At 36.7% G+C, this 26813-nt stretch overlaps 2 protein-coding genes across 6 annotated transcripts in view; one reads left to right on the forward strand and one right to left on the reverse strand.

The window, feature by feature from the left end:
- Nucleotides 1-25499, reverse strand: INTS12 (integrator complex subunit 12). 2 transcript variants are annotated; one of them, XM_026499123.4, is made up of 7 exons: nucleotides 25351-25499; nucleotides 16803-16967; nucleotides 12861-13013; nucleotides 10923-11110; nucleotides 9289-9448; nucleotides 4364-4510; nucleotides 1-683 (listed from the first exon to the last, which is right to left on the reverse strand). In XM_026499123.4, the coding sequence occupies exons 2-7, from the start codon at nucleotides 16956-16958 to the stop codon at nucleotides 99-101; spliced, it is 1389 nt and encodes a 462-aa protein (XP_026354908.1). In that variant the 5' UTR covers nucleotides 16959-16967; nucleotides 25351-25499; the 3' UTR covers nucleotides 1-98. The 2 variants fall into 2 exon arrangements, with proteins under 2 accessions (XP_026354908.1, XP_026354909.1); XM_026499124.4 differs by having other exon boundaries at nucleotides 25283-25398.
- GSTCD (glutathione S-transferase C-terminal domain containing) overlaps nucleotides 23646-26813 on the forward strand; it is a 133894-nt gene continuing 130726 nt past the window's right edge. For 2 of the 4 annotated variants that reach the window (XM_048212232.2, XM_057309990.1), the window contains exon 1: nucleotides 23646-25651. The gene's annotated coding sequence lies outside the window, so the exon portion shown is untranslated. Of the gene's footprint in view, nucleotides 25727-26813 lie in introns of all 4 variants that reach the window. The other 2 variants (XM_057309989.1, XM_048212231.2) reach the window with 2 other exon arrangements.

Genomic DNA, 26813 nt, shown 5'->3' on the forward strand with positions numbered 1-26813 from the left:
TTTCATGGTGAAGATTTTTATTAAATTATAGTATATTACAGTTTATGTCCTAATAATAAGACTTAGGGTAACGTGATATAAAAACCTACATGGCCACATTACTTCTTCAGTTTCTTCTGGGCAGCTTTCTTCTTGACCATCTGTAATCGCTTCATGGCATTGAGCTGTGATTCTTGTGAAGTTGGACCTTTAAGGGATGCTGAGGGAGAGCTGCTTGATTCTGAAGTGGTTTTGCTAGTGGTATTTCCACTAGGCCCTGATGTCCCACTATTTCCATTCCCACTGATCTGGCTGGTGCTTCCTGGAACTAAACTACTAGGACTAGGAAGACCCACTTTGCTAACATTGTCACAACTAACGGAGCGACTAAGGCCAGTTTTGCCCAAAGTCAGAGGTGGAGGTGGTTTCAACGGTACAGTGGGTGCAGTGCTGTTATTGGAACCTATTTTAGAACCTATTCCACCCTTAGATGACGTCGCCAGACCAGTTAAACCCACAGGCTTCTGGTTAGTTGATGAGGTAGCAGGTTTCCCACTATTGTTTTGGGTTGTTGAACTCAATTTTGCTGTTGATGGACCAGCAGAGGAAGTTTTAGCTCCAAAAGCTGCCCATCCAGTTAGGCCACTAGTTACTGAAGAGGAAACACTGGTACTAGAAGAATTTCCTGAAATAGCCGTGGATGTCTAAAAAAAATAAGATAAATACTGCTTTAGAGCCAAATGTAATTAACACTTAATACCTTAAATAGGTAACAAGTTTAATTGCTGGACTTTTTATACAAAAGTAATGACTTTTGTCATTTAAATTTAAATCACACCACCAAAATTAAGTTCTTATGAAACTGATCTGAAAAAACACAAACAGTAATACTTATCCATAGTTAATGGATGCTACCATTTCCAAAGCAGAAATTCTGGGATGTCATATTCTTGTCCTAATGATTCCAAAAAGAAATGTGTGAAATTCCTTTTTGGGAATTGCTTTTAGATTCAGTTACAAGCTCTACTAGAAAATCAGATTTAATTCTTTAACTTGTTTTTCACCCAGAAAAGGTATTATCTAGTTCAAGTAAAGCACCTAATTCTTTACACCTTGCTCCAAATGGCTTATGGATCATTTCAAAAACAGAATCCACTCTTAATGGACAAAAATGCTCATATCCAGGACATTCAGAAGATGTCTGAGATAAATAGATTCATTTGATAATTATTTATTGAGTGAATGAATGTGTCAGATTCTGAATCCATTTAAAAAAAAAATGTTCCAAACACAATTTTGAGCAAATAGCTCCTGCACTGCAAAATATATACAGATGTGCAATGTTAACTATTTGGAATTGTACAGCTCTGGTGATATATTAAAAAGGTTTCATAACTTTATTTTCACAATTTGTTCAAAGTTTCCATTGGAACTATCACACAAGAGATCCCTGCTTTTGTGCGAAGGATTTTATCAACTGCCTCATAAGCTGTACAGTGACATTTTAAGTAGGCCTGACTCACTCCCAGATAAATGTCTTAAAGATATAAAATCTTAGTTTCTCTAATTAACTTCCTTGGCCAGGCAAAAGCTAACGGTGATACCAATGTCATTATACAAATAAATATTGCTCTTATTCACATGAGAACAAATTTTTTTCACCTTCACATTAGGCAAAATTGGGTTTTGTTCAAATTAATTATAAACTGAACTTTTCACTACCACTCTTGCTACCTTTATATTCTTAAGATTCACAAAAGTGTTAAATTTACATATAGGTAAAAGATTAAATCTTACAAATAGTATTTTACTTAAAAATAGAGTAATTACCATGCCTAAAATACATGCAGTTGCACTTCAGACCTGAACTCTGTGAGAGCTGGTAAAAACATTTTTAGTTCTTACAAAGTAGCCTTCAATACTGTCTGCATGTAAACATTTTTAAAAATTTATTTATTTATTTTTAAAATATTTTATTTATTACTGTGAGAAAGAGCAAGAGCAAGAGAGATCAGAGGGAGAAGGAGAGGGAGAAGCAGACTCACTGCTGAGCAGAGAGCCCAGTGCAGGCGGGGCTCAATTCCAGGACCCTGAGATCATGACCTGAACTGAAGGCAGACACTTAACCAACTGAGCCACCCAGGCGCCCCTATTTATTTATTTGAGAGAGAGAGAGAGGGAAAGCAGGGCAGGGGCAGATGGAGAGGGAGAAACCTCAAGCAGACTCCCTGCTGAGTGCAGAGCACAATGCAGGGCTTGATCTCAGGACCCTGAGATCATGACCTGAGCTGAAATCGAGTTGGCCACTTAACAAACTGAGCCACCCAGGGCCCCTGCATGTAAACGTTTTTAACCAATGTGAAAAGTAATCAGAATAGAGTGCTGAGATATTTATTTTATAAGAGGAAAAGTCCAGATTTTTGTTCACATATTCTGAAAAGAAGAATTTTTTTTTACAGTGACATCATACAGTAACTCTCTCATAAGGTTATCCAGAGAAGATAAACCACACATAAATTATAAATTCCTAGAGGAATGCACACAAGTAATGAGAAAAAGTTAAGGGAAGCAAAAGGACTCAAGTATAGTAAACTTTCAATTTTCAGTTACGAAAGATCTCGTTTTTTCCCTTTTCTATTAAACAAAAAACTGTCTGCCATATGGCTAAATGATCTTTCAAAAACTTCACAAAAGAAAACCCATCTGAAGTAATTAAAAATACCAACACTTACGAAGTATAAACAGAAAGCAAGTTCTGTGTGTATAGCATTTTAGTTTAATGGCTTGCTGTTACTGGTATTGCTTTTCAACAGAATGACAGATGGCTTATAATACTATTAGAACACAAAAAAGTAAAGTAACACAAACAATGGAGACCAAGTAATTTCCCAGTATTTCAGTATAAATAATAAATTTCTCAGCTATTTCTCAATTTTTAACTATTAGTATTTTCTTGCCCATTATCCCAGTTAGAAAGCCATTTGCTTTTTAATATGTGAAAGGAAACAAATTTTTTTCCATAGCAAAAATGTGTTCACTTTCATCATAAAAACATCAAAACCTCTAAATCAGAATAAATGACAGCCAAGACCTTAACTTATTTTCCATAAAATGATTTCATGTTGGATTTCTTAAAATTAAACTTTAGTAGTAACAAGTTGGTATAAAAATCTACCTAAAAGTGATTTAAGTATAAAATACAGCAACTCTAATTACTTTCAATAAATGATTCTCCCCTCTATTCCAACTCACTAAGTTTTTATATGGCAAGTATGGATATCCTTTGGATATTAACTCTTCCCTGGCAAATTAAGTTTAAAAATGATCCGAGAATAAAATTATCAGTATCTTTCTCAGAGTACTTTACATTCATAATCTTTTTTTTTTTTTTTAAAGATTTATTTATTTATTTGAGAGAGAGAGAGAGAGAAAAAGAGAGAGTGAGCAGGGGAGATGCAGAGGGAGGGGGAGAGCGAGAATCTAGATCAGACTCCCTGTTGAGCACGGGGCCCAATGCAGGACTCATTCCCAGGACCCTGAGATCAGGACCCGAACCAAAATCAAGAGTCGGATGCTTAACCAACTGGGCCACCCAGGCACTCCTTTACATTCATATTCTTTATCATCACACCAAGGTTCTTGAATTTTTATAAGTCACTAGGACAAGGTAATGCCTAGAATTTTCTGGGATCAACCTTTGAGAATTTGGGGCTAATATTTTTTCTACCATCTTTAGTACTCTGCTTAAAACTGGAATATGTAACTCAGTAAAAATATTGTTTTTGTTATAAAATTAGTTCGAAAAATATTTTATTCCATGATATCAAAATGCCAGATATTAATAATAATGTAGTGTGATTTCAAGGATGCAAACCTAAGAATGAGAAAGGTGATACTTTCACTAGATAATCTGGTCCCTTTGTATAAGAGGTAGGTACCATGAAAGTTCATGATAATGAAGGAAAAAAATAAGACAAAAGAAGAAAATTTCTTCAATAGCCAATAAACAGAAAAAAAATGTCACAAGGACAATCAGCACAAGTAACGTGAGGAGCAAAACTGCTGCTACTGAGGACAGAGGTATTTAGAATTCAAACAAAATTCCTGATTGGAGGTAAGTGTCTGACTACATAGAAATGGTAAATAATACCACGTTGGAATGCTTATAGATAATCTTTCCTAATTGTGATAAAAAGAGAAATAGCAGAGCTAGATATTAAATAATTATATAAATGTTCCCTTTCTACCTAACGCTAACAGTAATGCAGTCTTTTTCCAACATGTGGCCATTCAGTATATAAAGTTCCTCATCAATATTTTTTAAAGTATTTTTGAGTCAACTAAATTAAAATCCAATCTTAGATAAAAATGGAATGTACTGTACCTTGACCTCTGTTCTCTTAAATGCTAGAAAAGCTGTCTCTTGTTTGAGTTTAGTTTCTGGTTTCTTAACCAACGGATCTTTGACAGCTGGAGCTACAGAAACAACTGTGGGGGCTGGTTTCTGTGGTGGTTTCTGAGTTTTTTGAGCCTGTAAAAATCAGTGGATTAAATTAGATACAAAATCTTAAATAAATGCACCAAAAAAGACAATAAAAATCTGTCACAGGACTTCTTGTCAAATTGAAATACAGTTGAACATTTAAAAAATGTTGTGGTGACGCTGAAAATACAGATTCTTGAACAAATTATTTTTATCATCATCCTATGAATGGTTTTACAGATTTTATCATTTCTAAACAATAAAGATAATATTAAGCTTTATAAATCATGCAGATTAGGTTGATTAAATACCATTTTAACAAGACAAACCAAACTGTTTCTTTAAAAAAAGGAAAATCACAGATTATTTGTAACTAGTTAACTTCACTTGTAATGAGTGCATTTATTTATTATGGTTGGTCAAAGACTTAGGAGTTTTCTTCTTGCTGTTCAGGTCTAAATCTCTAAGTAAATGAGGGTGAGTTAAAAGGTAGTTCAGATCAATTATATGATTTCAAATACAGCATGTGAATAAAAAACTACTGGTGACAAGTAATGTATCTTTTTGAGGTTTTTCCACACTGCAAAAGTAGGCATGCTAAACTCTGAGAAAGTCCACAAATACAATTTTCTATGTTATCAAAGAGGAATCTGTATCCACTGTTCCTGTATAAGCGTTTTCAATTTTATTTTGACCAATAATTGAGTTTTTTCCTTTATTTTATAACTTCGTATTCTCTTCTGAACTCTAACGATTTTTCAGATTATTAGTGTTTTCCAGGTAAATAATCATAACTATATAAACAGTATAGTGCAACGTTTGAAAGCACAGTTCTTAGGGTCAAATAGATATAGGATTAAAACCCAACTCAACTATTTCCTTAGCTATGTTACCACAGGTAAAATATGTACATCTCCAAAATCGTCATTCTCTTCATCTGTGAAATGGGGATAAGACCTGTTTGTAAGGTGGGTTATGAGGATGAATTATGTTACATAAATGTCTGGTATAGTGTCTGGCACATGTTGAGTGCGGACAGTAATAGTTTTTATTATTCATCATCATCATTTATATAGGATAGGAAAACTGAATCTGGAAGGACCCATGCAAACTGGATGAGGAAAGATGCTCCCAGCCAGTCCATTGTCTTTGACAATCCTAATAAGACCATGCGGGACTTTATCAGGAAATTTATTAATAATCTGCTCCCATTTCTGGAAAGCTCAATGCAGTCTTTCTGTCTGGGCTTTCTTGTGTAATCTTCTTGTGCTACGGTTTGCTGTACTATATAATTTTGGTCCTTAAGTTTCAATTCAACCCATTTTTTATATTACACGCTTTCCATATGAAAGTATACCTACTTTCAAACATTATTTATAAAGAAACATTCAGATCAAGAATATTATTAAGGATGCTAGAAGACTACCTGTGGTAAAATATCCCTTACCAGCAGGAAAGGAGGGCTATCTTATCCTCCACTGTAAAACCATGTTATGAAGATGCAGCCCTCAGAGTAAATCAGAAATACATGGCTCTATAACCATGGCTTTCAATCTTATACTTCCTGCAACCCACATCTACTATTCCAGAGGTTAGACTCTGAAAACTGGCTTAACTTACATGGTGTTAGCAGATGAAGATTCCTTACAACGAAGCCAAGAAAGGGCCTTTGCCTAGAAGACCCTGTTTGGATCTTCTGCTTCTTCTACATCACCTAGCCACCTTACGAATTAAGTAAGAAACACCCAGAACCCTTGGTCCTTTGCTGGTAATACTAGTTTTGGGAACTAGGGTATTATCCTCGACTTGGTGCTGCCCAAAAAAGATATATAATTTTTCACTGGGTGACTGCTTCACACATTGCAGAATGTATGAAATCTCCCACTCAGGGTAATAATTGCCAGTCAGACAGCAATCAAAAACATGTATTTCCAAATGCTGCTGAGTTAGGTGTGTTATTACCTTAGACTGAAAACCACTGCAATAAGTCATAGGAGTCTCTGACCGAGTGCTGGGGCAAAACCAATTACCTGGTAATGAGAACATAATAGAACTGAAGAATGATCTTGGAGCCTACCACACACTACCACTACATTCTTAACTAGGTCTTCCTGTAATAATGTATACTGCAGAACCTGCCCTGGTTGGAGAAATTAGTGTGAGGAGAATGGGGTAGAAGATGCTCTTTATAGTATCTCTGAGATACCCTGGAGCAATAACCAATGCACATATCAGAACTGCATGAAAGCAATTGTAGTTAGAATGACTAAATTTAGCACCCGCACTATTTCCAAATTTCTTTCTCTCATTAAATTTTGTGTTTATTGGACCCTGATCTTTAGACGCACTTCAGATATGCCTTCTGGTATTTCGCTGAGTCTACTCTTGGTGAAGTCTACTCATGTGTTAACATTAGTCATGGCTCTCCATTCAGTACTTTGGCTCTTGGACATATAGATTGAACTTATTGACTATTGCTGGTACTAAACCACATTTCCTCCATTTTACATACCTTAAACGGAGAACAACAGAAAGTAGGATGTGTCCTACTCAGCCCTGAGCTCTGCTCTGGTGCTAAGCCAATGAATAAGACATGGTCTTACTGATAAATGAATTACATATTTAATTCGTAAAGTGATAAAGAAAAGACATCGCAGATAAAAAAAAAGATGAGAAGTAGGACATATGGGAACAGGAAAGTTCACTACATATTCAGGAAATGATACACTTAGTCTGGCATGGCCAGAGTGTATGGGTTTATATGGTGAAGTGGTGGGAGAGACAAATACGAAGACAGACTTGAGTCAAAAAGAGAAGGTCCATATATTCACCCTAATGAGTATAACCTCATTATATAAGTAAACTCACAATCCTGAAATCAAGACATGAGCTAAGGTCAAGATTTGGACATTTAACTGACTGAACTACCAGGTGCTTGAGGAACAAGGAGACTTCTTAAGGGGCTAAAGCAATAGACAATTAGTGGAACAGGGTAGTAAGGGCAAAATGAACAGATTTAATAAATGTTTAAGAGGTAGAACTAGCAAATTTGGTAAACAAAGGGATATGGAATTAAAAGAGGCATCAAGGATAATGTTTTCTAGTTCAGGCAACCGGGGGGTGGGGGGGAACTGAGTGGAGAAGAAAACAATTTTAACTTTAAAGATGTTGAACTTAAAGTTACTATAAGATATCTGGTCAGTTGCCAAAGTTCGTCCCAGAAAGAGGGCTAGAACCATAAACATAAATTTGGTATAAACTGTCACAAAAAACGGAGGAGAAAATCCTTTGAAGAGAACAGTGCTTACTTTATTGAGACTTATTTTATTGTTATTTTTATTGTTATTTTATTGTTATAAAATAACAATAAAAAACTAACATAACATAATAAAGAGTTAAAATATACAATAACACTAGTAAAATAAATAAATAAATAAATAAATAACAATAAAAAATCTTTGAAGATATACTAAAGAAAGATAGATTATGGTCACAAATTACTTATTTTTATTATTATCAATTCTTAGTGACTACTTCTGTCAATGCCCTGGAATGTACTATATTGCTCACCCATAATCATTTGGTTGAGGTCCTGGAAGACTAGTTTAAACAATAAACTAAATAAAAATCAACCTGAGCAGAAAAAATTAAACTTTGTCACAGAAATTCCTTGTTACATATTGAAAATATACATACTATTGAAATTTTACTAATTTTCATAGTAATAAAACCATTTCCTATTTCTTTTCTTTTTTTTTAAAGATTTTATTTATTTATGTGACAGAGAGACAGCCAGCGAGAGAGGGAACACAGCAGGGGAGAGGGAGAAGGAGCAGGCTCCCAGCCAAGGAGCCCGATGTGGGACTCGATTCCGGAACGCCGGGATCACGCCCTGAGCCGAAGGCAGACACTTCACGACTGAGCTACCCAGGCGCCCCATCCATTTCCTATTTCTGATTTAACTGATTGAAAAATAAAATAGGTAACTCGAAATTTTACTTTTAACTACATACTTCTACCTTTGAAAAAATATATTTGGCCAGAAAAGTCTATGTAGAAATTTATTTGGTTAACAGATGTGAAAACTCTTCTATTAAGAGACCCTAATCTAAGGCAGGGGAGGAGAAGACGTGAGTAAGTCACTAAAGAAAGTAACAATTTCTTGATTTCTTTAAAGGAAAATGATCTGCTTTTTAAATGAATAAAAGTTACAAAACAATCCAATATAACAGGTGAAAACACATTTCAGTATGATGTTAAAGGCAGTTATATTAGCCTTTAAAGAAAGTACATTGGGAAAATGAGATAAATGGTCACTCAAAGACAATGAGGACAGACTGAGGAATAGAGAAACACAGATGGAAAGACAGACATCATACGCAAATAATGCTTCTGTACATAGTTTGTGAGTTTGATGGTTTAAGCCCACTCAGGAATAGACATTTTCAATATGTCCTTACCAGACTCAGCAAAGACTAGGGCTTTGTATCTCACCATTTCCCACAGTGCTTTATAGTATTTCCAAATGTTTGTAAATACAGTGACATACTAGTTAAGGAATATTCATATTTTGTAGGTCTCTAATCCTGTTTATCTATATTAGAATACATTATAAGCTGAACAGAGAAAAATGGATATAATATGGCCTAGTCTTTAGGCATAGATAAACAAATCATACATGTACACTATACATACAAACATTTAAATAATCAGTATACATAACTTATTTTTTCAGCAACTTAAATATTCAAATTTTATTTTGAAAAGCACCTATCAACAAAAAAATGACAGAGACTGTTTAAAATAGAGAAAAAAATGATTCCTACCATTCTTTTCATTTGTCTGGTACATCGAGCACAATACCACACAAGACGAGGGTCATTCACTTCTTTGTCTGTCACCTGGGGCTTATGGCAATCTTGGTGGTAGAGATTATGGCACTCCTGACATTCTACTAATTGATTACCGGATGCCACCGTCATTTGCCTAAGGAAATATACCATCAAACATTGCACTTATTTGAATGCAACAATTTAAAGCCATTTTAGGGTTGTTTTGGTAAGTGTGATATATAAAAGAGGGAAACACCCCAGACAACCAAACAGCAAAACAACAAACTCTAGCATGTAGCCTGCACAAGCATTCCACACTCGAGCACCAATGAATACAAGGCATCCCCGTAACTGAATTTGGCTATATTCTCCTAGCCATTTCTCATTATAATTTTTTTCTTTCTCCCAGAAGGGAGTAGACTTTGGCTAGTGTTCCAATAGTCTCATAACATTTTTCTCTATACTTCTATTAAATTCCTTTATATTTGTTACTTACATGTTATTCTGTCTTCTTCGCTAATATATAAGTTCACTAAAATAAGTTGCCTATATACTTAAATTGACTTACACATGAAGATAGAAACAGGACCTAATTATCTACAGTATTTAGCATATTACTGTGCAGATAAGAGTATTCAATAAATGCAGTGTTATCAACTGAATAGAATGTAGCAAATTGTGTATCAAGAAAATATAAATTCAAAAAGCAATCACCACAGCCTTTGACTATCATAAGTCTCCAAATGGAGGGTTAAAGTTACTAGTTCTCTCTCCTTTATTACTTTGACATTTATTTCTTTTTTAAAAATTATAAACTTCATGGTAGATAAAGGCTGAAATAAATATATGTGAAACAATGAAGCTGTAACAAATGATTCTATTCAGAAGTACATTAACTCATTCTCTGTAAGGATCACAAAAGCTTATAGTTATTTACTCTGTCCCAATGCACCAGAATCTAACATTTTCATGAAGAAAACAGAAACAAAGATGGTAATCTTTTCTGTTGTGCTAGGCAGTACAAGTCATTAACAATTAAAAATATAGTCCCTTGCATTGAGCAGTTTAAAATTCAGTTTTTCTGATTTTTACAATGCATCTTCTAATAAGCAAAATTATCCATGTTTTTATAATTATGTATCCATGTTTTAAAACAACACTTAGAATAAACTATATAATCCATTCATTCTTCTCCATTATTTGTAGGAAAAGATGTAAGGTGTTTAGAAAATAACATATAACAGTGTACTTTATAAGTAGTATCAACAATTCAAAGGGAAAAAAAAAAAGCAACACAGGCCTCTTAAAAAGAACAGAATTAATCCACTGAACAGATTCTTCTTCACTAAAGAATAAAGCAATAATAGCTTTCCCTCTCTAACCCAAGAATGCAGAAAATGTTACTGTGACAGATTAAAGATGCCATAGTGAGGAAGATACAATAATTGACAATTTCAAGATGTTAAATTGCTATGCAGACATCTCATAGAGAATAATCTACTTATCTCCTACCCACCTACAAATTATAAAAACAAAACAAACACCCGACAATTGGTCTGATTTTATTTTTCCTTTTGCTTGCTCTTTTACAAAGCAAAAGAATCTTTCCACAGAAAGGTACAACTTACCTACAAACAACACAGGCCAATCCCATCTCCATGGCAAAATCATCAGCACTAGTCTCCTCAAAACTGGAAAGGTCAGTCATAGCTAAATCCTTGCTGGTTTGGACAGTAATGGGAGAGGACCGTGTCTCTGGTTTCTCCAATCTAGGTTTCTTTGGAATATCAACTCCTTCTGTGATGTCTGATTTCATCTATAAAAAGCAGACAATCAGAAAGTAACATGTCAGAATAAACCTTATATCATGGAGAGATGGATAAGATAGACACCTGTAATGACCAAGTCTACTTGACAGATATTTTGACATACTTAGGAACAGTTATAAACACTAAAGATCTGTAGAAGATTTATAATAAATTCATAATCAATACATTACAAGAAACCAGCAAGGTAGAAATAAAAAAAATCAGAACATTTTAGTATGTATCTGTATCTGTCTTTGTATTCTTTTATCCATTAAAGAATTCTGGAAGTTCAATGCACTTACTTACATGGCCTTTTGTTTCCCATGTCGGATGCTTTGAAATGAGAAGTCACAGTACTAAAAAGGCTATTTTTAAGGCTACTTTTTATCTTAAATATTTTAAATTATAAACTACTGATATTTGGGGCACCTAGGTGGCTCAGTTGGTTAAGTGTCTGACTTTGGCTTAGTCATGATCCTGGGTTCTGGGATCAAGCCGACATTGGGCTCCCTGCTCAGTGGGGAGGCTGCTTCTCCCTCTCCCCTCTGACCCCCTATCGTGTTTGCTCTCTCTCTCTCAAATAAATAAAATCTTAAACTACTGATATTCGAAATATTGAAAAGAAGCAAATAACAAACCATCTCCCAGTCATCCAGACACTGCCATATTTGCTTCAAAGCAAATTCTGGCTCCTCTCTTTAAGATATAAATATTACAGACATACCTGTCAGATTGGCAACAATTAAAAAGTCTGATAAGACATGGAGAATTTGCCATTCTTACACGTTATTGGCGAGAGTATAAATTTAGTATATACACTTTGGAGAGTAACTTGACAATGGACAGTAATAACTGAAGACGTACCTATCCTATTACATCTATTTATAGATATACCTCCTATAGAAACTATCACCATGTGCACAAATTTCCCTTTAAAGTAGCTCACTGAAGAACCATTGTAATAGAAAAAATGGAGAAATAAGCTAATTGCTCATCAGTAGGGGAATGGATAAACTGATTTATTCACTCAATAACTATTATATGGTAGCTGAAAGCAATATTCACATCTTCATGTTATCAACACACGTGAATTTCAAAAGCACATTTCTTGAGAGATGAAAAAGTAAGTTGCCAAAAGATATACATGTACAGTATGATACCATTTATATCAACTAAAAAGCACAGAAAACAATACTATATAGTTTATAAATAGCCAATATTTAGAAAAAGTATGAAAACATATGAGACTAAAATATTCCACCTTGAGGGCAAGAATTACTAAAGATCTTTTTAATGTGTTTTTTACTAAGTGCTAAAATCTTAATAATTAACTATGTGCAAAAATCATTCAAAACAGGCAATCCAAGAACTTCCTGTAGCTCTGTTAAGGTACACACCATCCTGCAACAAATTTCATGTTTAGTCACTTACATCTTTATTCTCTCTTGTCTTTTCTTCTCAACAACTGTTCTATCTAGAATATTTAAGTTATGGATTAAAGTTTATATTTGAAATTAGTACATCCCCTAGGGTTCAAATATGCATTGATAATGACTTCAGTAAATGGTTAAATAATGTTTCTAAATTTTACTCACTTTTCAAAAAATCAACATCTATAATTATCAAAATATGTTTACTGAGTAATTATTATGTACTTTACCTACTATTATGTAAAAGTGAGCACAGAAAGAAACATTGTTCCTGCCTATAAGCACAACTGATTTACTCTTTTTAAAGGCAGATTAAATTAATTCTTACTTTATCAGCTGGTCTCTTTTCAGCTTCCTTCTTTACTTTTTCAGTTGTGAGGGCCTTGCCATTACTATTGCCAGAAGGAAGACTGGATGACGTTTTGGGCTCTTGCTTAACAGTAATAGCTTTTGTGCTTGAAATTTTGGGTGGCTCCACATCCTAAAAGATGAAATAAAAAAGATACTTGTAATTAAATGTTCTAAGAAACTGTAAAAAGTAGATCATAAACATAAACAATTATCAGTAAAAAATTAAGATTTGTTTTGACCAATGTAATATCCATTTCTTTAAAAAGCTTTATTGGGAAATAATTGATATATAAAATGTATCTATTAAAGTGTAAAATTGGTACTTTTCACATGAAACCATCACCACAATCAATATAAAGACCATATCCATCATTCCCCAAAGTTTCCCTGTGGCCCATTATAATTACTCATAGAGGTATACATTCTAGAGAAACTATGTCCCCCCCATCGTCAGGCAATCACTAACCTGCTTTCTGTAACTACAAATTAGTTTACATTTCCTAGAAATTTATAGGAACAAAATCATACAGTATGTACTCTTTTTTTCTGTCTTCTTTCACTCAGCCTATTTATTTTGAGATTGACTCAGGTTGTTGAGTATATCAACAGTTCATTCCTTGTATCACTGAATAATATTCTATTGAATGGATATATCTTTTGTTTATTCACTTATCTATTGGTGAATATTTGTTTATAGTTTGGGGCTATTCCAAATAAAGCTATTATGACCATTCATGCACAAATCTTTGTGTGGACATTTACTTTCATTTCTCTAGAATTAATGTCTAGGAGTAAAATGGCTGGATGATATGGTAGGTGTGTTTAACTTTTTAGGAAACTAACAAATGATTTTCCAAAGTAGCATACCATTTTATATTTCCACCAGGAGTATATGAAGAGTCCCAGCTCCTTCATATCCTCGTCAACATTGGTATAGCTAAACTTTTTAATTTTAGACATTGTAGTAGGTATAGAGTGGTATATCATTATTGATTCAATTTCCATTTTCCTAATGTCTAATGATGTTGAACAGTTTTTCAAGTGCTTATCTGCCATATGTATATCTTCTTTGGTAAAGCGTTCCTCTAAATTTTTTGCCCTTTTTAAAAAATGGAGTTGTTTATTTTATTACTGAGTCTAAAAAGTTCTTCATAGGTTCTGGATACAAATCCTTTATCAGATACTTGTTTTGCAAATATTACCAGTCTCTGGCTTGTCTTTTCCTCCTTGTCTTATTGCTGATATTTATACTTGTTATCTATTGCTAATAGTACACAGAGTTTATGTCTATGATAGCTCCTTGAAATCACCCTGCAAAAAAGGAGGCCATTTCCTCCCATTTAAAATAAACGAAAACATCTGAGTGCGGTCTACTTCTTTGTGATAACACATAAATGTATAAAAATACAAACTGGAATGATATACACTAGCTTCAGAGCAGTGGTAACCTCTGAGGAGGAAGAAATGGGGAAGGGATAAAGAACAGGGCTTTAGACTTATTGGTAGCTACACTTGATTTATTGTGCTGATTGTCTAGACCAGACGTTGGAAAAGAGGCCTAGAGGCCAAATCTGGCCCATTGCCTGTTTTTTATAAATCAAGTTACATTAGAACACAGCAATACTCATTCATTTATGTATAACCTGTGGTGTTTTCATGCTATCATGGCAGAATCAGATTGTTGTGACAGAGACCATGTGGCCCACAAAACCTAAAACATTTTTACAGAAAGTTTGGTGACCACTCATTTAGACTTGGGAAAGCGACGGAAAAAAATGTTGGTAATGCAGTTTAACTTAAAAAGTTATTGTGTCTCTAACATAAAAAACTAAAAATCTTGTAGCGTTTGAAAACTATTATCTAATTCAGAAAAAGAGTTACAAGTCATTGACAGATGAGTTCAGTTCTAAGTTCATTATTTCTTTTTCTTTTCTTTCCCTTTTTGTTTTTTTTATAAACAGACTCCATACCGAGCATGTAGCCAATGAGGCTTGAGTTCATGACTGAAATCAAGACCTGAGCTGAGATAAAGAGCTGATCTTGATCAAGGCTTAATCAACTGAGCCACCCAGGCACCTCTGAGATCATTATTTCACATTTGACTTATTCAATGATGTAAATGAAATATCAACAATTTTTATGTTGAACCTACATTTGGAGAATCAGTTGTTAATATTTATAAGCACACCACTGCCTCCAGGTGATTCTTACTCTAGAGATGGAAATGGACAGCTAAAGGCTACAATTAAGTGAATCCATACTTTTTAAATACCTAACAGAGTATATTCTGTAGGTTGATCAACAGAAGTAACTCCAGTTAGAAATCTAAGGCAGGAGGCTTTTTAATCAAAACAAATATTTCATATACTTTAATAAATGAATTTCCTTTTGTTTTAGAATCTCAAAATACAGTACTGCTTCTTTATTAAGAATAGGTTTTTCCTATTGGGATAGTATCAGTATTCAGAGCAGAATAAACTTACTGGTGCATTCTGTAGATTTGTGTAATCTGGTCAGTTTGAACTTGCTGAACCTACCAGAATGACAATGGTGGAAGAAACAAGGACACACTGGCCCTACTATTCAAAACACAGTAGAAAGGCTTGAGAATACAAGAGTTTGTGTTGAAAGAAGACTGGGGGCGATATACCACTGTTTACTTAAGCACTGGGTCTGGGGCTTGGCTGCTGAGTCTGGGATTTGGGCCTGTCTTTAGCTTGAAATTCTGGATTAGACTGAGAGAATGATGTAATCCTGTCTTCCCTTTCTCAGTTTGGTTTCTAGGTCCAAAGACCTGGGTGACTTGGAGTTTCAGGGTTCTAGAGCTTTAGAAAGGTTTGAAAGGACGTATCAGGTGTTACAGAATATAATAAGAGCTGCCATTCACAAAAAGCCTATTATGTACCAAGCAGATACTACACTAGGTAACTTACATAATTTATCTTTGGTTAATTTTCACAATTTTGCAAGGTAATTTTTATTATCCCCATTTTACTAATAAAGAAATAGAGGCTGGCTGAAATGAAGTTACTATGCACCTTAGTTTCCTTATTTATTTTTATTTTTTAAAAAGATTTTATTTACAGAGCAAGACAGCACGAGCAGGGGGAGGGGCAGAGGGACGAGCAGACTCCCAGCTGAGCAGGAAGCCCTGTGTGGGGCTTGATCACAGGACCTTGAGATCATGACCTGAACTGAAGTCAGACGCTTAATTGACTGAGCCACCCAGGTGCCCATCAGTTTCCTTATTTTTAAACGAAAATAAATAATACCTATCTCAAAGGATCATTATCACAATTAAAATTAATTATACACATACACCATGCAGAAAAGTACCTTAAACACAATAAATGTTCAGGATATAATATCTACTACCACACAACTAGTAAGAGGCAAGCTGGGATTTAAAGCAGCTTTGGTTTCAAAATGTATACTCTTTTCACAGAAAGTTGTTTGGCTGCTTTGTTATTACCAAAGTTGGAGCCACACAGTTCTCATAGTTCATTCACATCTCCTTTTCCCCTTAAATTATCCTACCCATATTCAATCCACTTCATTGCAAAATCCCTGCCCTTTTACTTCATGATTTTTGGCCTGCAAAACATTAGAGAATAATTACAAGTTACGGTTTCAACCAGTAGCTTAAAAAATATTTTGATCATAAAGATAGAAATTAAATCATAAATAAGCGGGATTCTCTACACATAAAGTAGTACAACAGAATATCCCTCCCACCCAGCTAACTTTTCTATGTAATGCAACAGTTCTCTGAGAGCGTGAAGGAAGAACATTAAAGAACATAATTTCTTCATGCCTCAAGGAAAGATTATTATGGCAGGGAGACTGTTTTGAGATGGTCTGAATACTAACACTGTTCTACTACAGGCCTCACAAAACTTCCTCCAAGCTTTTTATTCACCTTTTGAGATGGACGGTAACTTGAATCAATGCCCCGAGCCAAAGATTCATCAAGTAGTGCCTTTAGCTTTTCTGCAGAATCCTTACTCTTTGAATGTAAGAAGCCTAGTGCTTTCAAAAAAATGGGATCAAGTTCCAAGTTCACAGTAGCAGCCATTGCCAATACCTGAAGAAAAAACAAAGGCGGGGGGGGGGGGGTTAATTTAGAGACAATGAACAGTTATCTATGTTAAAGTTTATCAATTTGTTCTTTTGTTTATTATAGGTAACACTGTACTCATGATACAAAATCTGAAATGTCTAAAAGGTTATTACAGAAAAAAGTAAATTTGTTATCTCTACCAAATTCTTCGCCCCTGAAGCAAGAACTTTATCAGTTTTCTGTATCCATATCCATGGTTAAAATTTAAAACCAGATACCTCCTCCCTGCCACAGAGCCCCTTCCTAACTCTGTTTGAAAATATATGCTTACAGTTCAGTATACAACAATTTGATGTGTTTAGGTCAGGTTTACTATATACCAAAATTTCTGCTCTCAAACCTTATTTCCACTGCCAAAAAGAAAAAGAAAAAAGAAAAAAAAAAAAGATTGGGGTGTGAGATGTCACAGGAGGGCAGTGGTTAGAGGAAGCATCAAGTGATGAGCTGTAAAGGTGCAGCAGCTTTTACCTCAGTTATATTTTCTTTTTATCTCCTTAGTCCTCAGCTCCAATCCTGAATGCCTCAGAAAACATACTAATGATAATCTTATTGGATCACATTTAGATTGTGGTATCTCATGCATTAACCTATTTTTAAAAAGCAAGTTCTCTAAGAAATAGTGCCATAGCTACCACAAAAAAAATTACATATATATATATATATATATATATATATATATATATATGTAATATAAAATCTCTCCCATAGGGCCTATGATAATGCTCTGTGTCATCAGGAGCTTACAATACAGTGAAGATGTACATCAAAGGCTTATGAAATTCCAAACATTAAAAAGTTTTGTTTTCAGCTAATACCAAAGCTATCATGTGGTTCTACTTCTTGTGTCACTTTTTCAAATACTTCTCCAGGCAAGGAATTATTAAAATAAAAGTGTGTACTTTGTGTTCAATCCTTTGATCAATATTGTAGGGCTTGAAGTTGTCTTCTATCCTTGAGGTTGATATTGTAATAATGCAACACACTTGCACTGTTAGAGTTAAGCATCTGTCAGCAATTCCACAGTAATCTCTCATTTTCAGGGGTTTATAAAGCCATCAAAACTTGCTGTGGGTTGAATCTTGGCATATGAAAGTTCAGACTGAAATGAATTTTGTTTGTTCCTTACCCATCTACTTCTCCCCAATCCCTCTCCAACTTTGACAGGAAACACACACACACACACCCTTAGGCTTTTTTTTTTTTTTTTAAGTTTTCAAGAAAGTATTAGGTACTTATCTGATATCCTCGGAATTATTGTTAAATTCTGTGCTCTACTTAAATATTTGAATCATTCATGCATCCAAAAGCCAATACTAATAGGAAAATAACCTACCTCAAACAGCTGTATTAGTAATTTAATGAAAATTGAGAAGCAACATCTGTCACTTAAGATGGTATTATTCCATACATTATCTATATAGATGATAGGTACAGAAAGGTTATTTTTAAATTTACTCATGGTATAGGCTGGTCACTATACATATTCTCAGGAAAAAACAGTTCCTCACTGAAATGTCCACAATGAAAAGAATAAAGCTGCCATTTCTCCTGAGTGCTCAAGGGGAATACGGCCTAATCGTTCCACTGATGTAACTTTTTATAGCTAAAGAGCATAGTGTTTACTCATCCAAAACAATCTGTTTTAGGAGATTGACCACAGGTTAATATTGAAGAGAATCCTTTTAATACACTAGAAAAACCATTACTTGAAATTTCTTTGCTGAAAACCAGAAGCCAAGTACTTACTGTTATGTAATTCTGTTAACTGCCAATAAAATGTTTGCATTACAGATTAGGTGACAAGAGTCAGCACCTACATTATAAGACTATAGAGGTCATGTTATCAATACCAACATTTCTATTGGAACCTTGGAGTCAGCTCTTCTTATACGATCCTGCAATTATAAAACTGAACAGGCTTTGTACCCATGCCCTAAATTACTAACATGTCCCTCTAGCCCAGGGGTCTTCATAATGGAATACAGGGAAAAAACATAAGAATTTCTTTTTAATTTTTTACTAAAAAATAAGCTGTTAATATACAGAATGATAGTAATGTATGCATATAATTGATAACATACATGGAAGTGTGCTCAATTTTACATGTATGGAATAATGAGACAAATTTGGAGGCCACTGCTTTAGTCTATCTAGCAACTTCTAGTTTCCCTTCCTATTATGCATACATCAAGGCTGCTTTAAGCTACAAACTACCTTTCATTTGTAAAGCCCTCCAATACTTTCTTTCAGCTCAGCCCTTCTCTCTCTCCACATTAACTTCATTGCTAGCTGCCCATCATCTTCTAGCCCCCAATCATTACCAATATATTTCCCCATGTTTTCTACTTTTTTTTTCTTAAGCGCTCCTTGTATCTCTTTACCTTTACTATTTCCGCCATGACATCACCTTTTTACCACCATCTCCCTGGTGCCCTTTGACTTCCTACTCAAAGAGCAAAGAGGTCTACGGACATCTTATTCCGTATTGCTGCTTTTGGAAAAACATTCCATGACCACCATTCATCAAAATCTTCTCTTGAAAGCCACACCTGCACCTTCAAGGTTGCTAAAGTATGGAACCATGCTCATCTTCTTCCTCCCCACCTTCATCTTTGGCAATGCCAAAATTGCATCTATACTGATGATCTTCTCCAGCTCCTGCACTTTTACTTAAATCTTCAACCCCAAGGAGCTTAATTCTTGGTCACTTAATTCTATAGTCTCCTTTTTGACTATAATCTCTCATCTTTCTATCTCTTCCACTGTTTTGACCCAGAAACCTCTTCAGGGTACCAGGTCAACCTTCCTTTTGGGTTTTCTGTTTGGCTGGTTTTTGCCCCATTTCTTTCCTTCCATTCCACCTGCACTTTGACTTTATAGAAGCCTCCAATTCTTTGTTTCCTCTGATTTCTCCTTATTGACACCTCCTTGCTCCAACTTTTTTCCCTCATCAAAGAGAAAACAGTAGTTGGGCCTAATATAAAATACCCGTAGTTCTGTGTTTTATCCTTTATATTTTAGTTTTCTATCTTACTTTTCTTCACCCCCTTTTCTACTGCCTTCTCTGGTTTCTATTCCCCTTTCTTACTGGCAAATGCACACATAGGAAAGTTTCATCTACTGACGTCCTTAAAGAGGTCAGCAACTAATTTCTCAATTTACCTCCTTTATTATTTCCAAAAATATTTTCCTAGAGTTACACCAAATTATGTTACTTTTATACAATCTTTCCCTGTATATTCCAAAATCCATGATCAAAACAGACTGGAAAAGAACCGTATCATTCTTACTGAGGATTAGAATTCTAGAAAACAAAGTCCTGTGTGTGTGTGTGTGTGTGTGTGTGTGTGTATAGACAGACAGATAGATAGATACCAATACATGAAAGAAACTAAATGCTTTAAATGTAGGTTTAATTTAAAATCTAGGTATTGCTTTAAAAAAAAAAGGATGTCAGAAAATTAGTAATTACTACTTTAAAAAATGTCAGTGACCTAGGAATCTGGTAGTAGTGACACTGGTGGGAGTGAATTCTTAGCTCATAGTAGGAATCATCTATGGCAAATGCATATGTATAACACAGAAATTTCCACGACTAAACAACGATCTCTTTTCTGCATCTCTTACTCCTTCTTGATTTATTTGTAGTCTGTCATTTTACTTCCTTTCCAGCTTATATTCCATGGTCCAGCCTTTCAAAGACTCTCTTTTCTAAGCACCCTTGTCCTACAGTCCTATAGTTTCATCTGCTTTGTACCATCCATCCTGCTATTTACATTCTCCCTGACTGCACCCAAACTCTGAGTGCAGCTGAGAGGAATAAACACACCGTATTTTCAGAGTCACCAATCTCATCTAGGCACTCCACAACACAATTTAACAACCCTATCATGCTTCTCTTGTCAACTTACTTCCCCACTTTCTGCCAAGACTAGTTACACTCTCTCCATTTTCCTTGAAACTGCTACCCTATCTCAGTAGATGTCTGCTGACTTCACAGAGAAAACAAGCTGTCAGACAAACACTAAATCAACCTCCTGCCAGTACCTCTACAAACTTACCTGCACCCATCCTTTCCTCCTTCCCACTTGATAAAGGAAAAGGTGGCTCTCCATGTAATGCTACCTGTACCTGGATCCTACCTTTTCCTTCTCCATCTGGACCTTGAGCTATGGATTATTTCACCATATGTCTCCATGGAGACATATGGATTATTTCACCATATGTCTCCATCTGGACCTTGAGCTATGGATTAGTTCACCATATGTCTTCTCCACTGCCCACACCCACAACCTCTTTCTTTCAACTGGCATCTTTTCATTAACAAATATATTCAAGGCTCTTGTATCCTGTCTTCTTCATTTCATAGCAAAACTCCCTCAGAAAGTCACCCTCATTCTATGCTCCCTTTCTTCATTCTTCTATTTATGCTGCATTTCCTCCAATTGGCCTTTGTCCCACCATTCCATGTTCTCACCAAAGTATTCCTAACTTTAGGTAAATAAAATAAACATTGGTTTTTTCCTCCTATTTCTTTCTTAGTCTTTTTTGTAGGTTCCTATTCCACTTCAACATAAATGAGTTCCTAAGGTTAGGGTAGTTCTGGGTCTTTTCCTGTCTCACTCTACACCTTCTCAAAATGTGACATCTGGATCAGCAACACAGATCACCGATCAACTGAAGAGAAAACTCGGGAGTGGGCCCAGAAATCTGTATTAAACCTTCTAGCTGATTCTGATCCACTCTAAAGTTTGAGAATTACTGTCCTCGACAATTTGATCTACACCCTTTTGCCAATGATTATAAATTTCTCTCTCCAGCCCATCCATCTCGTCCGAGACCGAACAGCCAGCTTGACTCGGCTGTCTCCCTGGTGTCTCCTATTCATCACGTGCCTAACAGAGCCACGCAAAACCTCTTCTTTTGTCTCCCAAGCAGACCTCCTAGCATTCCCTTTCTCAAATGATACTCACCCCATTGCTCCAGCCAGAACCTGTGTATCAGCTTTAAGTCCTCCTAATTCCTTGCCCACCACTGCTGCTCCCCCACCCTGCATTCAATCACCAAACCACCTAAATATATCTCAAATTCATCTACCTTTTTCAATCCTTACTACCACCACCCTAGACCAAGCTACCATCATCCATTACCTGGTTCACCATATAGCTTAATCAGTCTTTCCACAACCACTCTTGTTCCCCTCCACGTCTTTCTATATCACTCACTTGGTTAAAATGGTCTTTTCACTTCTCTCTGTCCGAAGGTTAAAGAACAAGATCCTAAACAAGGTCTCTAATGCCCTACAAGATCTGGTAATACATATACAGTAGCTACAAGAGTACCTGGCAGAGAATACACACTCATTAAATGTCACCTAGTATCTCAGGTTATTCCCACTCTCTATTGTAGCCACATAACTTAGTTCAAGCCTTCCAACTTATCATGCTCTTTTTCACCTCAGCACTTTAGTAGAAAGTGTCCCATACCCATTTTATTCATCCTTCATATCTCAGCTTTTTTTTTTTCCACATTCCCCCAACGAAAGAAGAAGTCTTATTGTTACGTGGTCCCCAAACAACATGCACTTATTTGTAAAAGTTACTACACTGCTAATTATGTAAACAGTGTCTGTCTTTCTCACTAGAATATAAATTTCATGACAACCAGCACTGGATTGATCTTACTACTGTTGTTAACTGTGTGCCTAGCAGGGAGCCTGGCAGGTAGCAGGTATTCATTAAATGCTGGCCAACTGAACACATATTATTCATTTCTTCTTTCAAAAACTTTTTCCTCCTTGATTTCTTTTTTTTTTTTTTAAGAATTTTTTATTTATTCATTCGACAGAGAGAGAGACAGCCAGTGAGAGAGGGAACACAAGCAGGGGGAGTGGGAGAGGAAGAAGCAGTCTCCCAGCAGAAGAGCCTGACGTGGGGCTCGATCCTGGAACACCAGCATCGCGCCCTGAGCCGAAGTCAGACGCTTAACGACTGAGCCACCCAGGCGCCCCTCCTCCTTGATTTCTATTACAGTTAGCTTTTCTGGTTTTCCTCTTCTATCTCTGACTACTACTGACTCCTTTCAGCTCTGTCACTCTTGGTATTGCCCAATTATTGGTCCTTGCCTATCTTCTCTAGCTCAGTTTCCAACTTCTTCCTTGCTTATCTTCTATAGGTCATGTTTTTAACTATCACCTCCAGGCAGATGATTTGGTGTTTATCACCACTCCAATCTCACTTAAGCTCAAATCCCACATTTCCAGTTGCTTAGTAGATATGTCTACCTGGTTGCCCTAATGGTATCTCAAACTCAGTTAAGACTAAAACTAAGATTATGAGTACCTTGCCCCAAAAGTTCCTTGTCCTGCACTTTTTTCAATGAATGACACACTCTCCACTAATCCAGTCTGAGGCCTAAATCCTTCTCTTACCGAGGCCTCTCTTATTTCTTATTACCAAACAATCAGCAAGCCTTCCCTATGGATTCTGACTCTGTAGCATTTCTCACATTTGTTCCACTTTTCACTTCCACTGCTACTACTCAAATTCACATCTTTATAAATTTCGTATTATAGCAGTAATCTAGTTATTCTCCTTGACTGCAACACTGTTGTCATATTAATGTTCCCAAAACACATTTTTCTTTCTTTTTTCATTTTCTGGCTTAAAAACTGAAACTTCCTACTGACTTCAAAATAAAGCCCAATTTCTTCACCTACCATTTAAAAAGACTCCTTAACTGGCACAAAAATTTTAATTCTTCATATACAGATTTTCCTTACAGCACAGCTATCAGCTGGCCTTGATACCTCTACTTATTTTTCTCTCTGGGAAGCTTTTTACCCATTTTTAGATGTCTAAATTCTATGTTCAAATATTATTTCTTACGAGGATTCTATTCACCAATGGTGTGCCCTTCTCCACCCCAAATACTACTACTAATCTCTCCCTCCTAGGATATCTCATAGTGCTTTCTTGTGATACTAGGACTTTCTACCTTGAACCATACTTTTTTTTTTTTTTAATTTTGTAAAAGTGTTGTATTCCCTATAAAACTTTGAGTACTTTAAGGGGGGGAGTCTATATTTATCTTTTTGACTATCACTTTGCTACCTTGCAAAGTACCATAATATAATGGCTACAGAATTATTAGGGTTCAAAGTAAAGTATAATGATCTTTTCCCTCCTTCTGCACAATTCTAACCATTTACAAAGTTCCTTTGCAAAGAGCAGTAAGAAACTCAAACGCATCTTCCCTGCACCTCCTGCCCCCCCCCAAACAAACCCTCAAACACCAAAAAAGCAACAGGAGAAGCAATACAAACAAAAACCGCGCCTTCCAATACAAGAGACTTGTACCATGTTCCTATCTGCAATACTCTCTTCCCAATCCTTTACCTGTCTTAAATTCATTAATCCCACTAGATTGTAACTCCATGAGGGCAAGGACTTATTTTATTTATATATCTAATGTTTAAAACTTAGGTTCTCAAAAATATTGAATGAATGAACTAGGTTTTGTTTAAATATCACTTTCTGAGTCTTCCGTGATCTCTCCAACCTGCACTGGATATTCATAATGCTTTGCCCTAGATCCCATTTCTCACCCTACATGCCAATCTTAAAAGAAGTCCAAAGTTGATCATCTGCATGTGCACAAGATAAAGAAAACTGAACCTATTCACAAAGAGAGCAATATTAGGGTTGTCATCGCATAACGCTCTAGAAAGCTTTGCCATCTATGTCTTTGGAAGCTCTTGCAAACCCTTCTAATAAAAATCCTTTTAAAGGTGCTGCCCATTTCAATCCTCTACTGAATTCTTGGCCCTGGGTTACACTGAAATCTTAGGGACACGTCTGGAAACGCAGGGAATGCGGAAAGTCCACGATTCCAAATCAACCAAGTGACAGAGAAGCTGAAAACGGACAGCAGACGCTCAGAAAAGGAATGCCAATCCTTTGATCAAAACAGGACACCGAAGGCCTAGCACGGGGGAAGGTCTTTGAGGAGGGAGCCCGAGAGAAGATAAGAGGCGGAAAGAGGGAGCTGCACAGAGAAGTCGCCAAAACCTTCCGGGAAAGGTCCGAGACAAGGGTCCAGGGACCTAGTCCCTGCAGCCGAGCCTCAGTCGACGAGCCCTAGCCGAAACACACTAGGAGGAAGCACTACCCTCGCCGAAGGGAGGCAGCGGTCAGCCTGGGACACGCGACCGCCCGCCAATTACGAGGTTTTCCCTGAAGGAACGAGGAAACTAAGACCCCACGCAACCACTCTCCCACCTCGGCCCTCGAGGAGGTCTCGAGCCTCCCAGAGGCGGCTGGGAGCCGGCTAGCTCGTCACAACTCACCGCTCCGCCCCGCGGCTCCGTCCGTTCCCGGAGGCCCCTTCCGAACCGCTCCCGGAACTAGCCGGCTCCGAGTAAGGGGAAACAAAGGTTCCTGCCGTAGTGTGAAGACGGGACCTTTTTGGCTGTGCGACGGTAGGAAGTGACGTAACAGCTGGTTTCCGGTCCGCCGGATTATGAATGACGGCCGACGCGGCTGTTTCCAAGACAGGGTACCTGTTGTTTCTCTCCCGGCCTTTCTGGCAGCCAGTGGTCCGTGGGCGAAGACGCGCAGAAGCTGCCTCGGAAACCTGGCTCGCGCGGGGTGGGTAGGCGCAGGCGGCTCGTGTCGCTGACACGCTCACGCACCCTCCCTGCCTGGCCGCGCCTCTGCGACCAGGTAAAGAGGACGCTCGGGCTGCTGCCTCCGCGGTCCCCCTGACCCCCCTGAGTGTTCTGTGCATCCGGAGGCGACAGGGCTGACGCTGTGGGATGGGGAGGTGGGGGGCAGCAAGGGCAGAGGCGTGGAATTAGTGGCCCGAGCTCTCTCCAGTGCTGGGGCCCCTCAGTCTCTTTACACAGTCACAGCTTCTGAGAGAGCTGGTGGAGGGCTCCGGGGCCAATCCCCGTGGCTTCCTCTGCTGATGGGGGAATGGAGCAGCTTCTCTTTGCAGAAGTCTGTGGGGGTGGTTTGCCGTTTGCTGCTAAGTGTAGTTTTAAGACCTTTTGGCACGCTTTCACTTTTTTCTCTTTGCACTTAAGAGTTTAATTCCATGCCTTCCTGGTTGGAGAAAGCAGTTTTATGGGAATGCTGTTTAACAGTTGCTCCAAAGGACTTGCTTTGTTTGGGGCCATTCATCTCTGTTACACTATCAAAGCAGTGTTTCAGTTAGGTTTTAAACTTCTGCGTAGAAAGTTTGAGTTTAACTTGCATGAAAATTGCTTTGGCTTCAGAAACATTTACGAACACCCGGACTTCCCCTCCCAACCCTACCTGGTTTGGAATTAGGTGGTTTTTTCCCCCTTTATTCTTAAGCCCAAGATCCCATTTCTTGTCACGAATTCTTGAATATCAAGGAAATGCCAGCATTTGATGATATATTTTGTGCTAAGCTATTGATTTAATAGAGTACTTTTTCTAAGTTTATCTATAGAAAAAGCATTAGAGAAAATGAAAAAGCTGGCAAGAATGAGAGATGTGGCGATTGTAAACATGGTCATTTAAATATTGTGAAAATAAATGCTTTGTTATAAATGCAACTGAATATTTGTTGTCCTATTTAATAAATCAAACTTTAAGCTATGTGAGTTTTTTTTTTTTTTTTTAACTGCCGGGTGGGGAGTATACACTACTAAGAGAATTGGCTTAGGGCATGCATACTCACGATGTGAAATTATGTTTGAGTTTTACCTGAAGACATTATTTTAAGAGGTCTTACTTTAAAATCAAGTCTGTAATGAGAGCAGTGAGATTTGAGAGCTGTTTT

Source organism: Ursus arctos, unplaced genomic scaffold, assembly GCF_023065955.2.
Source record: "Ursus arctos isolate Adak ecotype North America unplaced genomic scaffold, UrsArc2.0 scaffold_11, whole genome shotgun sequence".
In the NCBI taxonomy this organism is placed as follows: domain Eukaryota; kingdom Metazoa; phylum Chordata; class Mammalia; order Carnivora; family Ursidae; genus Ursus; species Ursus arctos.

What these genes read in the sequence shown, in the direction of transcription:
- INTS12 (XM_026499123.4), bottom strand. Translation starts at nt 16,958, where the DNA reads ATGGCTGCTACTGTGAACTTGGAACTTGATCCCATTTTTTTGAAAGCA. An exon ending in AAAAGAGACCAGCTGATAAA is followed by an intron (nt 11,111 to 12,860) that starts GTAAGAATTAAT and finishes TGCTTTTTATAG; the next exon opens with ATGAAATCAGACATCACAGA. An exon ending in TTGGCCTGTGTTGTTTGTAG is followed by an intron (nt 9,449 to 10,922) that starts GTAAGTTGTACC and finishes ATATTTCCTTAG; the next exon opens with GCAAATGACGGTGGCATCCG.